The sequence below is a fragment of the Corvus kubaryi genome, unplaced genomic scaffold, assembly GCF_017639235.1.
Source record: "Corvus kubaryi isolate FWS band 111438036 unplaced genomic scaffold, C.kubaryi_AGA036_p1.0 split3-37344, whole genome shotgun sequence".
NCBI lineage: Eukaryota > Metazoa > Chordata > Aves > Passeriformes > Corvidae > Corvus > Corvus kubaryi.
This window is the reverse complement of record NW_024582088.1, coordinates 1,035,748-1,056,356: the sequence shown is the minus strand read 5'-3', so window position 1 is coordinate 1,056,356 and position 20,609 is coordinate 1,035,748. Positions and strand designations below refer to the sequence as shown.

Below are 20,609 nucleotides of genomic sequence, written 5' to 3'. Positions count from 1 at the left end.
GGCTCCAAACGCTCTGCAGGGCTGCGGAACTGCCAGAGCTCAGCTGAGCGTCCCTCCCCCCTCTGCTCCCTGCGGGCAGGTGGAGGACAGGGCAGCTCAGCTGTGCCTTCCTCCTGCCCCCCCTCACCAAACACCCTACGGATTCACAGGGAACCACTGTGGAGGCAAGCAGTGTGGTGGAGAATGCACAGGTCACTCATACACCTGAGAATTCCACTGTGTTCTGAGCCCATCACGCCCAAAGAGCAACTTCATTCCGCAGCAAAAGATCCCCTCAAGTTCAAACATGTCTGCAGAGGTCGGTTACTTCAGCAGGAGCAGCAACAACCTTGGAGGGGATTCTTTAGGATTCCCTTTTGGCAAATACTGTCTGTTTTCATAGAAGATGGTATTTTATGGGGGGTGAAGGAGTTCCTGGAGCGAGCTGCAGTTCTGGAGCTCAGTGGATAATCACAGCTTACCTTCAGGAGCCCTCACCTGCCCTGGGTGTCACACACAGAGTGAAACCCAACTGCAGAGCCAGCTCAGCCCCTCTGGGTATCGGTATTGTTTACTCTCCCTTTCCCAAAGCTGCAGTGAATGTGTTGTCCAGGAAAAGCACTGGAGTCCAGCCCTGCTCTGAGCTGAACTGCCAGTTCCGGGAGCTGTGGGTGCAGATGGGAAGAAGCTCAAATGTCACTGCTGCTTTCCAAAAACTCTTCCATTCTGGGTGCTGCCTCTGAACCCACACAGCCCAAATGGTGGCACAGGCTGATGGATTGCAGGGCTCCCAAGCTCTGCCAGGTTATCCCTCAAAATCCAGTCAGCTCTGCCAAGCTGGCAGGCTCCTCCGGTCACAGATATTCCCACATGTCAGTGTAAGCCTTAATTCCGAGTCTGGATACATCCTGCCTGACAGAGGGCACCCACAGAATCCCAGGATGGTTTGGGCTGGAAAGGACCTTAAAGCCCATCCCATTCCACCCCTGCCATGGCAGGGGCACCTTCCACTGTCCCAGGCTGCTCCAAGCCCCAATGTCCAACCTGGCCTTGGACACTCCCAGGGATCCAGGGGCAGCCACAGCTGCTCTGGGCACCCTGTGCCAGGGCCTGCCCACCCTCACAGGAAACAATTTCTTGCCAATATCCCATCCATCCCTGCCCTCTGGCACTGGGAAGCCATTCCCTGTGTCCTGTCCCTCCAGGGCTTGTCCCCAGTCCCTCTCCAGCTCTCTTGGAGCCCCTTTAAGCCTTGGAAGGGGCTCTGAGCTCTCCCTGGAGCCTTCTCTCCTCCAGGATGAACAATCCCAACTCTCAGCCTGGCAGAAAATGTCCTGGCTGTTTCCCACAGTTTTCTGACAGCTCATGGCAAAGCCGTGATGCTGCCTGGGCAGAGGAGCTGGAAAATCCAGAGGCAGAGCAGATTCCACAGCAGGAACCCAAAAACATTCAACAGACCTTGACACAGGCTGTGGCTGAATGCAGCTAGAATAGGAATAAAATTCTTCTGTTTGGATTGTCAGGAAACAATGTCTTCTCAAAGTGAGGACAGTGAATACATCCACTAATTCAGAAGCTGCAATTTAAAGGGATGTATTAAGAAATGGATTCAATTCACCAATTGAATTTGGCACCTGCAGCAATGGTGCACCCTGGGCACCAGCAGTCCTGGAGAAACCAATAAAAATATATTTGAGGAAGAACTGATAGAGCTGAATTTATTTTGGAAATCCTGACAATGCCATTTGCATTATTCCTCTTTAATGTTTCTATTTCTGCTCTGACAACTGAGGGAATAAAGACTGATTCTGCTGAGGCTCAGAGGCTTTGCTTTGACATTGTCCCTTCGCACAATCACAGTCCTTGTGGACAGAATAAGGCACTCAATTCTTATTTTTCTCCTCTTTTTAAAACTCACTTGACTGGTAAAAGTTCTCCTTTCATTGCAGTGATATTTTTTGAGCCAGACTATAATTTTTTCCTGTGATCATCTTTCAGCCACAACAAATTGATCCTTATTGTCACCTCTGGGGTGTAATTGAGGGGTGTTCCCCTCAGACACCCTCAGGCAATTCCACACCAAGGCAAGAGCTTTTTCCAAGAGTTTTTTCCATCAAACTTTGGTATGTTTTGTGATCAGTGTTGAAAATTCTGAGTAATCACTGGCTTCTGCTGGATTCATCCACTGCTGAAAATCCCTGCCAGCTTTACTCTCAATTTACCTCCAGCAGTTCCAAGAGAATGACAGAGAGGAGTAAAATACAGAATATAACAAGGAAACACAGGAAGCAAATAGAGGAATCAAGTTCTGGAGGTCTAAGGGACAAGATGGAGAGCAGCTGTACATCAGTGACAACAGGCAGCACAGAATTAGGAATTAATATTCTGAATTAATAAAAGAGTCCTTGAAAGAGTTTCAAGGGAAATATGCCTTCACAAATGTCCCTCTGTTCCCAGGTAAAGCCCTCCAAGCCATCCCACTGAAGGAAACAGCTCTTCCATTAATTTTTCAACTGTTTGTGGAGCTGCTGTTGAGTATTTTTTGTTGATGCTCTCCCCAATGACCACCATTCGTTTATAAGGTGGCTATAATTAAATACTCAGTTTTTTAGTGCTAATCCAAGTAGAAATTATTTAAATTTGATGGTTTAAAGAGTGTTTTAAAAGACCCAGCATAAACTGTGCGTATAATTATCACTGAGGAATAATTTGAACATAATGTCTTGAACCATGGAGGACAAGAGATCCCAAAAATAAAGACTGGATTGATCCATGGAATTGGAATGATCCTAGAAAGGGCTTAGGGGACCCAGGTGTCTGACACCAGGAACCACAGCAGGCCACTCGTGACCCAAAATACTGGACATACTCATCACACCAGGATTATGGGAAATTTCTCAGGATTCCACATGAGAACATTGAGATGAGGTTCAGTGTCCATAACCAGAAGGATGTAACAGGACCAGCCTGAAGCAGAGGGTGACTCCTGTAACACCCAAAGGGATTGTCACCCTTCCTCTCCTGATCTTGCTCCAGGAATACACAAGATTTGGCAGCTCAAACATTACCATCTCTGCTGTTTTCAAACCAGGTTCTCAGCCCAACCTCACAAAACAAGGTCACCTGAGGTTAACTAAAAGAGTTTTTGCTGCTTTTGGGGACAACAACCCGTTCTGACTCATCCCTCATGAGCTGATGGCAATAATGTGTCCGGACAGAAGTCTTGGGCATTTGGGAAATTCCAAGAGCTGTGGAGTAGTGCAACATCTCTCCTCAGCAATGTGATATCCTACAAATCCACCACACTGGGATTTGCAGCAGGTTTAAGCCCTTCCCGTCCCCCAGTGTCACCGGGGCAGCGACACCTTCGTAGTATTTCAGTGACATTCAGCTCCTATCAATAATTCAGCTGCTCTCATTGCAGCATCTCAAACACATGACATGCCCAAGGTGTCAGCAAAGTCAGCCTTCCCCTTGATTAACACTTCTAATTGGCTGTTGCGCTGGGATTTTGTTTCCATGTTAGCTGAGGAGGTCAGAAAGGGAGCTCAAAGGGAGCAGAAAAATGATACAGAATCAGCGTTCGTTTTCCAGCAGAAGACAGGAAATTAAAAGCTGAATTTTCTATCCTTAACTCACCTGCCTGGCCTCTGTGTGGGTATTCCTGCAGAACTCAGCTGAACAGTACTTTGGGAAAACTTGCCCTGCTTTGCTCCAGGAAGGGCTGGGACGGGGAAAGCTGCCTGCAAAGCCAACAGCTACAGACCCGCTCACTGCAAACCAGGAAAGGACAGGGGGTGCAGCGCCTGCACCTGCAGGAACTGCTCCATTTCCACATGCAAAGTGCTCTGAGGGGGAAGAGAAAATCTATTGAAGGTGATTTGTGATGCCAGTTGTTCCACAGGAGAAAGACGTGATGGCATCACAACTTTGCCCATTCTGCAAAGGAATAGTGAATTTCCTCTGCTGGACTGCATTTGATGGAAATAGGAACCACCCGGGAGTCCCTCAAACGTGGCACTTGGTCCCCTCAGCTCTTCTGAAGGAGAAGCTGCAGTCCCAGGAATTCAGCCCTGCCCAGGGTAGCTGGGGGTTGTGGACACCGTACACACTCCAGCAGGTAACGTGGGAATCCCCTGTGGAAGGATGCACATGTATTCCAGGCACCACGGGGAAACAGGAAAATCCCTCCTGTATTATAGGAGGGATTTACTATATTATAGTATTTCTTTATATATAAAGAAAGCTCTTGAGAGCTTTCCCCCCTCACCAGTTCCATGATTCTGTGATCCATCCCTGCTCTCCACCAGACTTCCAGCCACGCATTCCCACTGCCTCTAAAGCTGCAAGTTCACCCCTGATTTCTGCTGCTGTGAAACTGCCCATTCCTGACTTGTTGCTGACTCCTGAGCCTCCCTGAAGGTACTCCTTGAGCAGTTGTGCAATATTCAAATGTTAATTCAGATTGCACTGAACAAACTCCCCTGGGAACAAACAGCAATCAGGATAATCCCCTGCAGCTCCACGACTTCCTTGGTCTCTAACAGGTGCTGTCAAATAAATCCACGGAATAAATCAGCCCCATTGTAACCATGAGGAAGGATTTTATAACTGTGTTTGCTGAGTGGGAGGACATTTTTCTCTCTGCTTTTTTACTGACAGTCAGATAAAAACCACACTAATCAAGAGAGACATGAGATGGAGGCCTCAGAGGTGAATTCCTGTTTATACTGAGGGCTCCTAATCCTCCACTCATTTGAGGATTCTGGAGCTACCACAGCAGAGAGAACCAAACTGTCTGGATCCAGTCCAGTTTTCATTATGGATGGACTGGCAGATGCCAAAAATACTGATGCTGCCCTTGTAATATTTTCCTGCCAAGCACTTTTGCATCAGCTACCCTTTATTCTTCTATCACAGCTTGTCCTTCTCCTGGCAGGACACTCACAGGGACCTCCAACAAGGGCATGTGCAGGGATGCAGCTGGTCTCCATAAACACCTGTATCTCTACATACCTCTAAATATCAATGTGTATTTTTCTGTTATGCTACTGCACTGTACTTGCAGCAAAATCCATCTTTGCTTTCTTGCCACTTTAAAAAATATTGCCCCTGGATATTTCCTTTGCCATCCTTGCTCCTTTTACTTCTAAGATGTTCCCCAGAATGCACTGTATTTCCTCCCATGGTCTGGAAAATGGATCAAGGCAATGACACCTACTTAATATACATTTTTCCCCCCCAAAGCTTTGCAGTGAGATGAAGGAAGTGTCAATTCCTTCTGAAGGAGAGCAGCACTGGAACTGACTGCTGGCACCAGGCAGCCGGGATGCAGACACACAGCTCTGGGAGATGAGCAGAGAGCAGCTCTGCAGACATTATTCACTCAGCTGAAATGGAAATCCTGCTCCTCTGAGGGGAATGGAGAAGCTGCTGTGATCCAGGCAGGGTAAAGTGTGCAGGGCTCTGGGGGGTTTCATGCTTCAGGAAGCAGAGGGTCATTAAAAGGAGGGTCTCTGAAGAGAACCCAGAAAGACAGGGGTGACATGGACTGACTGACAGGAAATGTCACCCCAGTGCCACCACCTGGCATCTTGGGCCATTTTCATGCCAGCAACAGATGTCAGAGAGCAAATGAGTACTGGCAGCTCTGGGGACGGTGAGAAAATGGATGTGGGAGTGTGTGGAAATGCTGACAGCCCAGAGAGATGCAAAGATGCATGGACCATGTTTAAAAGCCTCCACTAAACCCCCTCCTCCTGGGAAGCCCCTGTTTTGTTCCTCTAAGTGTCTGTTCTCTCCGCTCAGCACCAAGTCCTGCGTGTGTTGCCAAGGGCTGTGCAGAGCTCAGTTATCATGAATGAAATGAGCTGAGAACAGTTGGGTATTTATAGGCTCAGCAAGCTGGTGCTCCAAAAAATCTGAAAGCTCTTCAAAGTGCCTTTAGCTCCAGAGCAACACTGACAGTCCCTGCCAGGTTGTGGGGACATTTGGGAAGAAGAGTCACGGCAGGAACACTGACCATGGAAATATCCTGAGCTTTGTGCTGAGCATCTTCCAGTTTGCAGAGAGTAAACAATGAATTAAAACATTAAGATATGGAAAAAACATGATGGCACGTCCAAGATTGCCCTGGATATAGATACACAAATAAGTTCTGCTTTTTCTTCTGTGGAAGAGACAGCAACCCGGTGATGAGTTTAAGATAATTGAGTTGAACATTGCTTAGATGTATTGCCAGATGTTCCAACAGTGGCTTATCACTAATGACACCAGATAGCTTTGAGGAAGCTGAATGTTTCCCAGATATACCAGTGATACTCTCTCCCTGTTTCCTGGAGACACACACTCCAAAAAGGCAGCAAGACCTGGCAAACCAATTGCTGCTATCACAGAGCTTCTGTAATTCCAAACCAGTTCCGGCTCCTGCAGCCCCAGGGACCAAGGTACAAGGGCCAGGAGCCTGTCCCTGGATGAACCTGAGCAGTGTGGAAGGCTCCACCAAGATAAGATAGTGGCTTGCACCTGCCGTGCAGGCGCGTGTTTGAGATCCACGTTTTCCAGCTGCTGATCCCACCTCCCCCGGATCCACACTCACAGGGGCTGGGACCAGGCTTTTTCCAGCCCACACCATTCCATGACTCTGTGACAGCAAGGCCCTTCTTGAGGAGTACAGCATTTTCTATCTCCAGTATGAGATATGTTGGAACCAAAACCCCCAAACATATCCAACAGGAGAGGTAGATTCTCATTGTTTTGCTCAATGCTGAGTGCTAGCTGGGCCAACAAAACCCAGAGGGAAGTGTGGGTAAGAGTTCCCTCAAAGACAGGAAAGAGGGACAGTGTACCTGGAGGGGCTCTCTTCAGTCCCCAGCTTCCCCTGCACAGTGAGTGTGGTGTTACAGTGCTGCAGGCAAAGGATGATGGAGAAAAAATGAGAATATGAGAACTTACCACAGAGGAAAGGTCCATGTTCACCATCCTCCTGTCATCCAGGTCGACTGGCTGGAGGCCTGCAACGTTGAGCTGGACAGAGGAAGTTCTGTAAACAAAGCTCAGCAGCCAGTCCCCCCTAGAAGCAGAGAAGAGTGGGAATAAATCCTGTTGCCCAGCCAATGCAATGTGGAATCAAAGAATTCCATTCCAGAAGAGTTTGGGTTAGAAGGGACCTTAAAGCTCATCCTGTTCCACCCACTACCATGGGCAGGGGCACCTTCCACTAGACCAGGTTGCACCAAGCACCATCCAACCTGACCTGAACACTTCCAGTGCATTACTACTCAGACCATGAGGAGAGTGGAAGGGCTGGGAAGCCCAGTGATGTCTGGAGCAAGACCTGCTGCAGGTCTGTGTGATGTAGGAATCACACCAGGAATCACTTGCTGGATTCAGGGCAGGTTCCTGGGACACAGGGGTGTAAGCCTGAACTGAATGCTGATCCATGGGTGTAGTCTCTTTACCTGCAGGGAGTTTAAAAATCTGACCCTTCTGTTTATTTCTATGTTTGCTTAGGGATTGCATATTGACGTATTTCATCTTTTCCATGTACTGATAGGTTCTCCAGCCCATAAAGCTGTAAAGGTGATGAGACCTACAACACTGATGTTGTGACATAAATATTGACTGTGAAGCTCCTGGGAGTGCTCCTGATTTATAGGTACTGTAGAAATACATGGCTTCAGTGACAGAACTAGGAAGAGTTTGCTCCCACTCTAAAGCAGTGCCATAAGTCACTGTGACAGTTTCAGGGTAGACCATGGCATGAGGAGAGAAGGAAACACAAAACTCTTCTGTGCTGAGCAACAGCATAAAATCTGGGCACTGAAATGCCACAGTGCTCTATAGAGCAGACTGAAGTGGGACATGAGTGGGATTTGTGCTCTGTGATGGCAGCAGGTGAAATGCTCCTGCACAGGTGCCCATTCCTGGCTATTCCCAAATAATCCACACTAGGAGTTGTAAGTAAAACCTTTACAACACATCCACGTTGCTCAGGCGTGGGTTCTTTCAAAAGCTGAGCCAGTCCAACTGATTTGGGTGAGGTTTCCCCCTGGGAATTTGTAACCCCTCTGTTAAGTGGGAGGGGACAGCTCCGACAGCTGACAGGGCTCTCACTCGCCCTGTCCCTTTATTCCAAAACCAAAGAAGAACAAGGACTGAAGCTCAACAGCTGGGCTCAAATCTGATCTTACAGGAATTCTATCCAGTGTAATTCATCCAACCTAAATAGAGTTACTCCTGAAGTGACAGAACGAGGCCACCCTTTGTACAAGCGAGAGACCAGAGAAATCATAATCAGGTGAGGCCTTACTACACAATGTTTGTATAATCTTTCTCCCATACCTCAATCCTCACAGAAATTACCCATATCTCTCAATTCCCTCCTCTAGCTGCCCCTCATGTTACCTGAATAGCCCCTATTACATGTCACACACACATACTGTATTTTATTCCAACAGCCAGGCAGGCTTAGAAACTGTAACAAGATCTTTTGTGTGTGTGTGTGTGTGTTCTAGGAAATGGATACACTGATCTTCTTACAGTGAAATTTAGTTTTGTAGAACACAGGGAGGAACAATATTTTCTGGGTAAACTCAGTTATATGCAATGATTTCTATCATTTATGGCTTCTTGGAGGAAGTCAGAGCACTCCCAGGGAGGCAGCTTTTCCTTATGCCACATGAAGAAACACTGCAAGTGGTGTTTACATCCAACATCCCTGAAAATCCTGGGATCCAAAGAGGACAAAAGCAACAATTTCCAGCCTAGCTGAGAGATGGGATCGATAATTTGTTGTTTCAACCTTGAATACTTTTAAATCATTGATTTAATTCCTCTTTCTGAGTTAGAACACTCTGCTATAAGCACAGTAAGACAACACTTCCCCACCTTCCACATACGTGTGTAGGCATCCATATGGATGTGTGCATGGAAAACGCCAGCAGCATTTTCAGCTGCCCTTGACCCGAGGGCTCACAGCTTTATAAACTGTCTTGACTTGCAGGTTCTTCGCTAATCTTCTTGCCTGGTTATTTCTCAATTTATTTCCCCATGCTCTTAGTCTTCCCTGCTTCATTCCTTGGTTTTAATTTCCCCTTATCTAATTGTGCTGGTAAGCAGTATTCCTGCCACAATTATCTTCCAAGACATAGTCATTAGGTTTGAAGCTGTCACTTGAATACTTAATAGCTTTTCTGAGATTGCTTCAGCTGTTTCAGACCTCTGAACCTCCCTCTTCTCACCCAGCAGCTCCCACAACTCTGCACAACAGTTGTCTGCTTTTATTTCTGAAATGTTTTTAAATGTGGTTTTAAAAGGCTGGTATTTGTTTTGAAGGCAATCTTTGTATTCTTTCACATCCTTACTAAATTTGCTACAGCTATTCCAGCTATTCTTCCCCTGTAAGTTACATATCTTGTTCATGTGGACTATCTTGACCAGAAACCCAGTCTAGATATAAAAACCTTCAATTTGCTTGAGCTCCTTCCCTTCCATTGTGATTTTCACATCTTGTTCCCTATAAGCAGCCACAAGTGAACTGCATCTTAAAGCTTTTATAGATTCTAATTCCCATTCTTTAAGTCAGCAAACTTAACTGCTGTATTTATAGTCCTTCACATAAAGCTGAGATTTAAAGGGGCTTTAGAACATACCAGATTACACACACAAACACACTGACCCAGCTTTAGGATCCCTCTATGAACAGGACCTGCTTGGGCTTCCAGTGTCACAAAGAGCCAAGAGCTGGGTCAAACAGCCTTCAAGTGTCTCCTGAAGCTGTTATCTCCAGTGGATCTGAGGGAGAGGCCTGGAGGGATGAGGCTCTGGCACTGCTGAATCCACGTCCTCACCAGCACTCACAAGGTGCTTGAAAGGGGTAAATAGCCCAAACCATTCCCAGGCTAAGGAGGCCGGGCACTGAGCACACACTGACCTGCAGTAGCCGTTTATGATCCTGCCCGACACCACTCTGGTGAGAGCTTTCCAGTGCTTGGCTTCTCCTTCCACTGGAGCTCCCAGTAAGACGACGTCTTCAATGATCCCTTGTGAGTCTGTTAAGGTGAAAGCAGAACAGCTCAGATTTAGAAGATGGATCAGAAGATATTCTTACATGAAGTGTGTTCAGATGTGTGCTACAGAAAAACCATTGTTTCAGTGGCTTCAATTTGAAAGACAGGAACACTGGAAAGGAGGATCATAAATACAACTTTGTATACATGTGAAGTGTCCATAGATCACCTGGAGCTAGTAAATGTGAAAAATCAAGATCCTCAGACAGTGCAAAGGACCAGGCTGATGGCAGGAGGGAGAAATGGCCTGGCCTCTGCCCAGGAAGACACTGTTCAAGCAGCAAACCTCTGGAAAAGCTTGGAAACCTCTGGAAAGGTTTCTGCAGGCTCACTGATGTGAGCACAGAGCTTTGAAACAGGTGAAAGGGTCTGAGATCCCACAGAGTGAGCAAATGTTGTGATACGTGAAGCATGAGGAACCCTTCCCACAGCTGATTCTATGAAAAACATGACCTGAACATGCAAGAGAAAATCCCAAATTGTTAATATTGATTTGGAAGTAGCAACAACAGAGGCACTTGCCAATGCACAGTGAAGATCTATCAGACTGATTTCCTTCTGCTGTAACCTGAATGCCCAGGGCCTGATTTGCTGAACAGCAATGTTGACTTTTAAGCCTAATAAATCTTCCTCGCTTATCAGAGAGCTGCAGCTGGGCAATTTCAGGAGAAATAATGATGGAATGAGAAATATTGGGCAGCTCTGCTACTTCTCCTAAACTGCTGAACAATATATCAGCATCTTCCATAAATCTTTGTAAAGAGAGTTAAATGGAAGACTCATGAGCATAACATTCCAAATCCATGCCCTGCACCTGTGGGAGACCAGGCTCCCCAGACCTGAGCTAAACCCAACATTTGAGGGAGAGGTGCTGCCTGGGTAGACTTTTCAAATGTAAATCACTTAGCTTCCTTTCCCTGAAAGCAGTAAAGGATTGGAGCTGCCTGCAGTGCCTGGATCCTTCTCCATGGTGAAAATCCCGGTGCCTGACAAATCCAAATGAGCTCTCCTGGAATTATTTCTTATTGCAGAGCAAATTTTTCACCAATCAAAGAGAGCGAAGAGCAATTCAGTTTTGTGAGTCTAATCTGTGAGCAATAAAGCCCTGTTCCCTTAATCATGGGCAATCAAAAGGAAACCCAGAGCCTTACTAACGGGAAAGCTCGTTCCAACCAAGGTTCTAAATTCCACGGCCATGGTGTAAGCCAACCGAATAAACAAACAGCTAATTCATCAGGATCCTGAATTTTTAGGCAAGGTGTTGGAAGCTTTTGTTTCTCCAGTCCTTTGTCCAGATTATTGCTTGCTCAGAACAACAACAAAAAAATGTTTAGCCTTGGCTGCAAAATGCTCATTTTCTTTGAATGTTGACAGGATAGAAACCTGGGAACAGATCACTGGCCTGCAGAGCAGCTGAGGCTCGAGATAAATGAAATGTATTTCACAGTTTGTAAATCTTTTAGATTATGAAGAACAATAAAGTCTGCAAAAGCAGTGGAAAAAAATTAATTCATTAACCATTTAACCTCACAGAGAGTGGCTAATGAATAAGGAGTTTTATAAAGGCAAGTTTCCAATCAAGTCCAAGCAGGTGGGAACAGAGTGAGAATGCCAGGCCAAAATTAAAACCTGATTAAGATCATTTCTCAGAAAAGGTGTGGAAGAAAGAAGCTGTTCCAGAGACCATAACCAATCCTGGGAGCTGGGCCTTGCTGTGCCCTTGGGATGCAACTCACTGGGAAAGGGAAGGTACCTCAGCACGTTAGTCCTGACTGGACAGAGAAGAGGGCTGGAACTCAGCTCTGGCTGTGTACAGATGTTCCAGGGCAGAGCTGGCAGCAGCACTCCCAACACCTGAGCACAGCAGGGATCCCAGCCCAGCGGGGTACTGGTCACAGGAGCTGTGATCAGTACCAAACACCCAGTGTGTGACACCTCACTCCTGTCACACACAGCTGGGTTTCAAGGTTCAGGCTCTGGTGGTAACAGCCATTCTCAATTTGCATTCGTTTTCTAAATTGCTAATTATTTATTAAAATGCATGGGAATCACGATGAAGAAATCAGAGCAATGATCTTCCCACGCAGTAACGTGTCTCTGATGGCTCATTTACTCCAGCTTCTGCCATAATGTCATTTTCTGGAAACCTGCTGAGCTCTGGCTCCCAAAGTCATCCGTGATGAAATATCCAAAGGTTATTGCATTGCTTTGCAGAGAAGCATTTGAACAGAGTCTGAGTCCCTGCCGTGGTGTTTCACTGGCCAATCCATCATCTGCTATTTGTCCTCAGAAATGCCACTGCCATCTGGATACAGAGCCCTGCATGACAGGGCCGTGTGATCCTTTCGTGTGAGACATCCAAGTCCAAACCCAAATCAGTCTCAGCTGTCCCAGGTCCCAGCTCCATTCCTTCTGTGGCTTGCTCTGGAATGTGCCTGTGAAGAACGCCTTGGCAATCTGTGCTAAACATGCTGCTTTTCATCTCACAAACAGCTCAGCTTTCAGAACTCAATTAAGGAACTGAAAAATCAGTGTATGGTGGGAGCTGCTCTGATACATCACCATGATACTTGGATTTCTTTGGAGTGGCAGCCAACCTTCCAGACCCCTAAGGATTTCCTTCCTAAGCTATGGGCTCGTGTTATTCCAGAGTCTGCAGGCTGAAATAAAAGCCTGGAAATACCTCAGCCCTTGGCATCCTCAGGACACAAAAAGTGTAGATCTAGGGCCAGATTAGGATCTGGGTGCTGGCACCAATGTAACTCCGTTAGGCTCATTCTGGATTTGATTAGATTTATTTTGAGAACAGAATTCCTGTATTTGAGGACTTCCATTTTAAACCAGAAGTGAAGTTCTGGCACACAGCTGTCAGTGCTGACCTTCTCCATCCTCACTTGACCCACCTACTTGGACTTTACTGGACATTTCCCTTGTAAAATTCCCTATTCATGATTTATTGTGAAGCTAAATGGTTAATGAGTTAAATTGCTACGTGGGGGGAAGGCAGGCTGCACACACTCACTGCTGACTCAACTCCAAGATACAATTTCCATCAACTGATCATAATGATTTTACTCTTCTTTTTTTCCTAAATTAAAAATAGAATCTATTAATAAACAGAACCACAATGGGTAATAAATTGACAGATGGTTTTATACTTGACTTTGGGGGAAAATTACCATGAAAATAGCAGATGACAGTGGCATTTCAGTGACTTAAATGGAAGGCAGGACTCAGGGAATCAGATACGAGAGCTGCAGAGAGCTCCCAAGAAAGGCAAATCCGTCTGCTGGGATCAGGCAGTGTGTGGGCAGCTCCAGACTGATCACAGATGTCACCTTGTTGTTTACAGACCAAAGTGACCCACTGGAACCCCTCAAGTGAAGACAGTGGATTTCATCTGCTGGACTGGGGGAAATGACAGCAGAATTTGACTCCAAAGGCATTTAAACCTCTTTTTTGTTTGTTTTTGTCCTATCCTAAAAGAGCCAAGCTGTGTTCTTCCTCTTGGAAGAAAAATTTCTCCATCAGGAGTAAGGAAAATAAAAGAAAAAAGGTTAGAAGGTGAATTTTACCTTTTTCTTGAGCCATTTCCTGCAGGCAGAAGTAAATGACTCTGGCACCCAGGCTGAAGCCAATCAGTGTGACAGGTCTCTGGCCCTGAGAAAGAAGGAAAGGAAAAAATGCCATCAAATGGTGTTTTCTCTGGAAAGAGAGACTGGGCTTGGGATCCCCAAGAGCCTGAGACACAGAGCACCTGCTTGTGCATCACCTTTGAAATACTGGAGTGATTTGGTTGGTTTCAAAGGGATCAGGTCTCCTCAGAGTCATGCCCAGTTCAATATGGAGAATTCTACATATCCAAGTATTTTGTATGTTTTGATCTTCAGAAAATCAACCGAAAAAAATCTCATGACCAGCAGTTACAACAAAGCAGATGTTTCAAACAGAACCAAAACAGATGCTGTCACTGGTTTGAAATTCCAAATGAAAACCTTCTTCAAGGAACAAAATTTTCCTAGAAATGTTTCAATAAACAGAAGAAGAAGCTGTAACGCAAAAATACTGACCACGTCCTGATTTCAGGCTGAGTGACAGCAGCACCATGCGATGGTTATAAAAAATGATGGGGCTTTTAAGCTCTAAGCTTTTATTTTGAATAGCCTAATAAGATTTTCTGTAAGATCAAAGGGAACCTAATCCCAACATCAATGAAAAATGGTGTTTGTAATATGCAGGGAGCAGGTGTGTGATGGACACCCCAGACATCACATTAACTAGTTTTAGATTCTCCAGCACACTGGAATGTGTGTTTTCACAACAGCAAATGCTTAACAGGCAGGAACAAATGCCCCCGAGCAAAACAAAGGGCTTATATGAAATAAAGTTTATTGAGCTTTCTAGGATTGGATTCTCATGAGAAATCAAGTTTGTTCCTCCTCTGCTGTTCCACCTTGTTGGGACACACAGCTCTGGGGCCATGGCTCCCCTCGGGCTCCTCTATAATCAACAGTGACTGGTGTGAGACAAACATGTGGCCAGCAAAAACCAGTGCTGGGCCAGCAAATGATGGCAGGCTCTTGAGGGGCAGAAATGTCTTTTTTCAAGCCTTTTCAGAGAGACTTCCGTCACTTCTGTCAGACACCAGCCCATTCCCCTTCTCTGCAGGCAAAGCCACGGCTCACTGGGCGTTGGCTGCCACCCACTTTTCTCTCACATTGTTTTGCTGGTGCCTCTTAATGATCAATAAATATTTTTAAAACTCTGTATTCTCCTTTCCTTTTCACCCAACCTCACTTCCTGCTCTCTGACTTCCACTAGGTGGGTGGGCCTGGCTGTGACATGGTTAAGCCACTGATCATTTATGTCCTGGATCTTGTCTTCCTCATTTAGAAAAGCTTTAGGTTAAATGGAACACATCTCAAGTGGATTTCTCTGATCCACTTGGGATTTCCTGCTTTTCCCCATTGAGCCAGATATCTGCTGGTCACCTTCATGCAGCACTGAGTTTTTGTTTTATTAATTTTTGTCTCCCATGAAAGATGCCATGTAACCAGCATGACTATCAACCTTCACCCCCTGGGCCAATTCCCTCCCAGCCGTAATTCCTGGATAATTCTGGCTGGTCACCTGCTGTCGGCTGAGCAGGATATGTGCAAGGTGTTTGCCCACTTCAGCAGAGCGATGCAGACACACTCCCCAGGGGTTGTCAATGACACTGGCAACAGTCAGGAGCGATGCTGGCCAAGTCAAGGCTGTCACAATCCCTGCAACACACAGAGGTTTCTTAGAAAACACCAAAATCAAGAGAGTTCACTGAAGTTAAAAGCTAAGCCTAGCAGCTTTTGTCATTTCCAGCTCTTCTTTCCCAATAGCTGTGCTGAGAAATGCTTTGCTGGACTAAAGATAAGAAAGAATCTGATGTTCTGGCAGGGGGTGGTGAGTGTAACCTGTGTGTTTCTGTACAGCAGTAAATGGTGTGATAAGATGGAGAAATGAACAGTCACACGTGAAGGAAGGTGTTTCCAGCTGTAACTTTAACAGAATGATGCAATGACACGGCAGCTCAGCAGGAAAGTCCAAGAAAGCACAGCTAAATTACAGGTGTGGTGGAGGTCACTTCTCAGGTCACTTCTGCTGGGCAGTGCCAGCACTGCCTCCTCCAAAACATTCCTTCTTTAGGAAAGATCCTCTAACAGTGAAACTGCCCAAGAGCCACTCATCAGATGTGATACAATTTAGTTTCTTACCTGACAAGACAGTGAATTTTAGGGCTTCTTGAGCCATCATGTTCACAAAACCATTCAGCAGGGAATCCAAGGCATTGCCAAGCTCCATCAAGTACTTGGATTCCCAGGCCAGGCAGTACTGCTCACTTGAGTGCAACATGCTGCTCCACGGGGCTGTGAAGCTCCCTGGGAAAGGTGCAAAGATGGAATTCATGTCTGGAGAACACAATGGCTGATTTTTGGCAAGAGGAGCCCAAGAGAGGATCGGAATAGAACCTGCAGGACACTGGAATATTCTGGCAATGCTATTAATGACAGATCAACACTGAAGGGCAGAGCAGAATTGTCATCTTAATTTATTAAAAACCTTCCCACACTGTTCCTTCCCCAAACAATGCAGGCAGGTTGAGGCAGCTGCTGATCGAAGTGACACAAGATTCCCACAGTGGGCTGTCATATTTGGGGACACCTGGATTGGCAGCTACCGGCAACTCCAAAATCACAAAGTGGCAAATTGCATAAAATTCCTGTCCTCAGTTCCTCTGTCTGAAGGAGTGTGGACACACACTACAGACACTGCTGTAAGGAGGAAAATGGATGACAACCCTAGTTTTGCTCTTTAAAACATCCTAGCAGATTGCTAGTTATGGAAGAAGAATGTGTGTCATCTGTTAACTCCCTTTTAAGGGCAAACAGACACAAAAAGGTTCCTGGAGGGACACACTTGCCTCTCTAACCGTGCCTGGGAGCCCTCCAGCCCTGAGGATTTGGACCTCTGGCAAGCAGATGAAGAGAGAAGCCAAAGCCCAGCACTGCAAAGTGAAAGGAACTTCCCTGTGACAGCAAACTGCAGCCTGGCAAGCGACAGGGTGAGACATCCTTCTGTGTTAATGATATCCAGAGTTAATTATGGTGCTTCTCAATGAACTGGCAGCTGTTCAGTCAGGTTGCACATCAGCAGACAGGTGACATATTTTATATGACAAGCTACACTGGAAAATAAAGCACTACAGACCTTTCAAGGTTTCCCCTGTAAGTCACCTCCAGAGTGCTGTGCTTAACAGGATTGACTTGACAGAACTTTCTTGCCAATAAACCTCATTAGCTGGCAGATACAGAGAGAGCAAAACCACACTGTTTTCTGTTAATTCCTGGAAGATAAACATAAGGTCTCGGAGACATTTTGTACTAGTGCTGGCAATCATCTCCCAAACAGACCTTTTCTGGCAAAACCTTCCAACAGTTCCTAACAGAAACAATCCTGCTGCGGCTGCTCCCACTCCTGCTATCACTACCAACTTAATGCCCTCTTCTTTGCCTCTGTTTGCCTGGGATTGCAGATTGGGCTGCAAAGTCTTATGGTGACAACTGACATGGTTTAGTCACCATGCCATGGAAATGTGGGGCAGACATGCTGCTTTGTGAGCACAAACACAGCCTGAAGTGGGACACAGCCTGAAGTGGGACACGGCCATGGCTCTCTGAGGTCCCCTCTGTTTCCTCATCATGTTCTTACCATATTTGCCAGTGCACAGCCATCCAGTGATTGCTATGGTGATGTGGAGCTGCTTCCCTTCAGTAAGTGGGAGGAATTCAAACTCTTCTATGGCTCCCACACGTTTCTTCATCTTGTATCCTACACACAGCCAGGAAGAAACACACAGCTCAGAGACAGCACAGAAAGGACACACTCTGCTAACAGAGTTCGTTAAGGAATTAATTGGGTAACCTGGAGAGGGTTTTTTTTTCTTTTCAAAACCCTCAGTCAGTCCATGCATTACTTACAGCTTGGTAAGGAGCCAACATGATCCTTCTGAATTTGTTTGATCTGAGGGAATCTAGCCGAGGGGGATTTTTGCTGTAACAGCTGCTTTTCTCCATGGCAGCATCTTTCTAACCCAAAGCAGCAAGTTTGCATGTCCTTCATTAACCACACACCAAATATTCTTTCCCTGTTTGGTCACCAGGGGCTACAGAGTACCTTAATCAGCAGTGACATAAAAATCTCACAGATTACACCTCCAGTTGCTTCCCTTGCTCTGCAGAGAGCTCAGTGGGGTCACTAACTGTGCTTTTGCAGACATGATCCTGTACCTCGGTGCCTGAGAATGGTGTGGTCACTCTCTTACCAGTAAGACCAGCTCCTGCTGCTCCAAAAAGGGATGCCATGACAGCAATCCCAGCAGTTGATCCTAAAGCAGCTGCTCCAGCACTCCCGATGATCGTGGCAGCTCCCGCAGCAACCAGAGGGGCAGCCAGGCCTCCTGTCAGACCTGAAGATGCAACAAGAGATATCACCGAACTATTACCCCTTAGAAACCCCAGGCAGGCATTTCCCTGTGCTGGGAGAGTGCTGATACTCCTGCTGGAAGAGCTTTTTGCATGTCCAATAAAGGGACTTCCTGAGACCCTCCCCAGGCCCTGAATCTCTGCCCAAATCCTTTGCCTGACTTCAGTAAAAATGAAGAATCATTTCAAAGTCAAAGGAACATTGTGTGGTGATCTGGGGTGAGCTGTGCTCTATTTGCTCAGGAAACATTGATCTAATCTCACACTTTCGATTTCAGAGTTGAAGATCTGATCCTCTTGTAACACGAGAGCAAAGAAGGAGAAAACATTTGTAAGGCTGACCACCTCAGTTTAATGCTTCCCCCAGCTAGTGAAGCTACACTGGAATAACTTTTCCAGCTAATTCTTTCATGTTTATTTTTATGGGGCTGAAAATACTTTTCTTGGAGTCAGACCCCTCTCTATCCCTGGTGCTGTGTCCCCAAAATGCCAAGGGCAGCCTCACCAATCACTGTTCCACCCCCAACAGTTGCCAGACCGATCAGCAGGTATCTCTTCAGCTTTTTCCTTCTTTCCTTCTTTTTTCTTGAGACTTCCGCAGTTCTGTGGGGGGACCAGAAGTACGAAAACTAAGGGAAAAGCCTGGTGGATAACACTGCTGCATCAGAATCTGCTTTTATTCTCCTCGGTGTAATTTCCCTCCCAGGAACAGTAAAAAGGAACATGCAGGTGTGGACTGTGACAGCACACTGAGATTTATGAGCATGGATTTAGAGATTTAAATTGAATGGATTAAATGGACCACATATTTAAATTGAAACGATTTAATTGCTGACAAAAGCCAACAGATATTACTTACTCAGAAAACCCTTCCTAATAGGGCTGAAGCTTGTAAAAAAAAAAAAAAGAAACAAAAAGTCAAAAGCATTTCATTAACTATATGCTGCCTAAGTGTCCTAAAAAGCCACAAGAAAGCTAAGGAGAAACAGGGAAAAATGTTTGAAATAAAAGGGACTAGGGGTAATTTGTGCTAACAAACAGAGATGCAATTAAACTATTTTCCAGCATCAGTGTTTACTTCAAGCTCCTTTCTAATTGCACATCACAATATAATAATATAATAGGAATTAAACACAATCATCAGTTCATTTGTCTGTGTGCATTTAAGCTGTATTTTAACAAGCTTATCAGAAAGAGGTAAACAAACCTAAAAGGAACAAATACCACTTATTAGCTACTACTTTTGACTTCTCTTTAGTGTCTTTGCTTTTTCTCTTACAAGAAGTGCTTCAATTTCAGAGGAAAGTGGGACAAACAGAGGATACTGGAGTAAGTTGTTTCCAAATGAAGGTTCCTTCTGGCCTGTTTACACAGTTAATCCAGGCCTTGAAACATGACAATTTATCTTGCTTCCAAACTTGGATGTTTTCCCTGTTAATCCTAGCCTAATTTTGGATTTTCATTATCCTTATAATTGCCTAATCCCTCCTGGAACCCCCTAAGCACACTGTAATTTTGATTAAGACAATTTTACACGAGTCCCAAACAATATGCAGCTTTGTGAGGCGCAGCAGGAGGAGAATGGAGCTCAGTGGGTGAAATCCCTGAGTCACTGCACTCACTGGCAGAACTCCCACGGACCTGCACGTCACAGAGATTCTGTCTCCACAGAGACCCTCCAAGAAACCATTGTTCATTACCTTAGGCAGCTGCAAACGTGGTGTCTGCAGAGAACACCACCTCTCCAGTTTCTGCACAACCACAGTCACTTCCTACAGCCCCACGGACAAAGTGGTGTTTGGCTATCAGAGAATCATGGAATCATCGACGTTGGAAAAGATCTCCAGGACCATCGAGTCCAACCTGTGCCCAATCCCTACTTTGTAACCCAGCCCAGAGCACTGAGTGCCATGTCCAGTTGTTCTTTGAGCACCTCCAGGGATGGGCACTCCACTACCTCCCTGGGAAGCCCCTTCCAATGCCTGACAGCCCTTTCCATGAGGAAACTCCTCCTGACTTAACCTGAAGCTCCCCTGGCGCAGCTTGAGGCCGTTTCCTCTCATCCTTTCAAAATGCTCTACTTTGTGCCTTAGTCACCAATCTGAATGCTTGGCTTTGGATAAAATTGCTCCTGGAGCTCTTTACACAAGTGCTGCAGCCGGGCTGTTCATACCTAAGCTGGCAATACCCAGCAATTTCTGTTCTACATGAGGTTCATCAGCTTTTACAGTCACTGCACTGTGTCTGAGAATAATGACAAGAGAGCTGGAACTTGTGTAACCTGGAGTCTGTTGGAATAATGAGCAGCTTGAGTTATGTGGGGAGAAAGAGAGTGGCAGCTAAATCCTGCCTGCCAATGCAGTAAATAAAAGGAGGAGTTTTGCCTGTCACTGCTTCCCTTCTGGAGCTGCCAGCAGCTGCTTCCTAATGGCTCCTCCATTATCATTATCACTGGATTACCAGACTGCTTTTATCCACTGTGGTAATTAACTGCTGCCTCTGGTATTTCTCTACCCTCACTGTATGAGCAACTTCTTGCCTG

General features: G+C 45.9%; 2 protein-coding genes across 3 annotated transcripts in view; one reads left to right on the top strand and one right to left on the bottom strand.

Moving 5' to 3' along the window:
- Positions 1 to 20,609, top strand: part of HTR6 (5-hydroxytryptamine receptor 6) — a 48,456-nt gene that overhangs the window by 10,851 nt on the left and 16,996 nt on the right. The gene's annotated exons all lie outside the window — the stretch shown is intronic.
- The window catches only part of TMCO4 (transmembrane and coiled-coil domains 4), a 32,804-nt gene that overhangs the window by 3,801 nt on the left and 8,394 nt on the right, over positions 1 to 20,609 (bottom strand). The window contains exons 5-12 of one of the 2 annotated variants that reach the window (XM_042015829.1): positions 18,573 to 18,670; positions 17,908 to 18,051; positions 17,295 to 17,414; positions 15,800 to 15,964; positions 15,180 to 15,316; positions 13,625 to 13,709; positions 9,914 to 10,031; positions 6,934 to 7,051 (exon numbers count right to left, since the gene is read on the bottom strand). In XM_042015829.1, coding sequence (XP_041871763.1) covers positions 6,934 to 7,051; positions 9,914 to 10,031; positions 13,625 to 13,709; positions 15,180 to 15,316; positions 15,800 to 15,964; positions 17,295 to 17,414; positions 17,908 to 18,051; positions 18,573 to 18,670 — 985 coding nt within the window. The remainder of the gene's footprint in view (positions 1 to 6,933; positions 7,052 to 9,913; positions 10,032 to 13,624; positions 13,710 to 15,179; positions 15,317 to 15,799; positions 15,965 to 17,294; positions 17,415 to 17,907; positions 18,052 to 18,572; positions 18,671 to 20,609) is intronic. The other variant, XM_042015830.1, reaches the window with a different exon arrangement.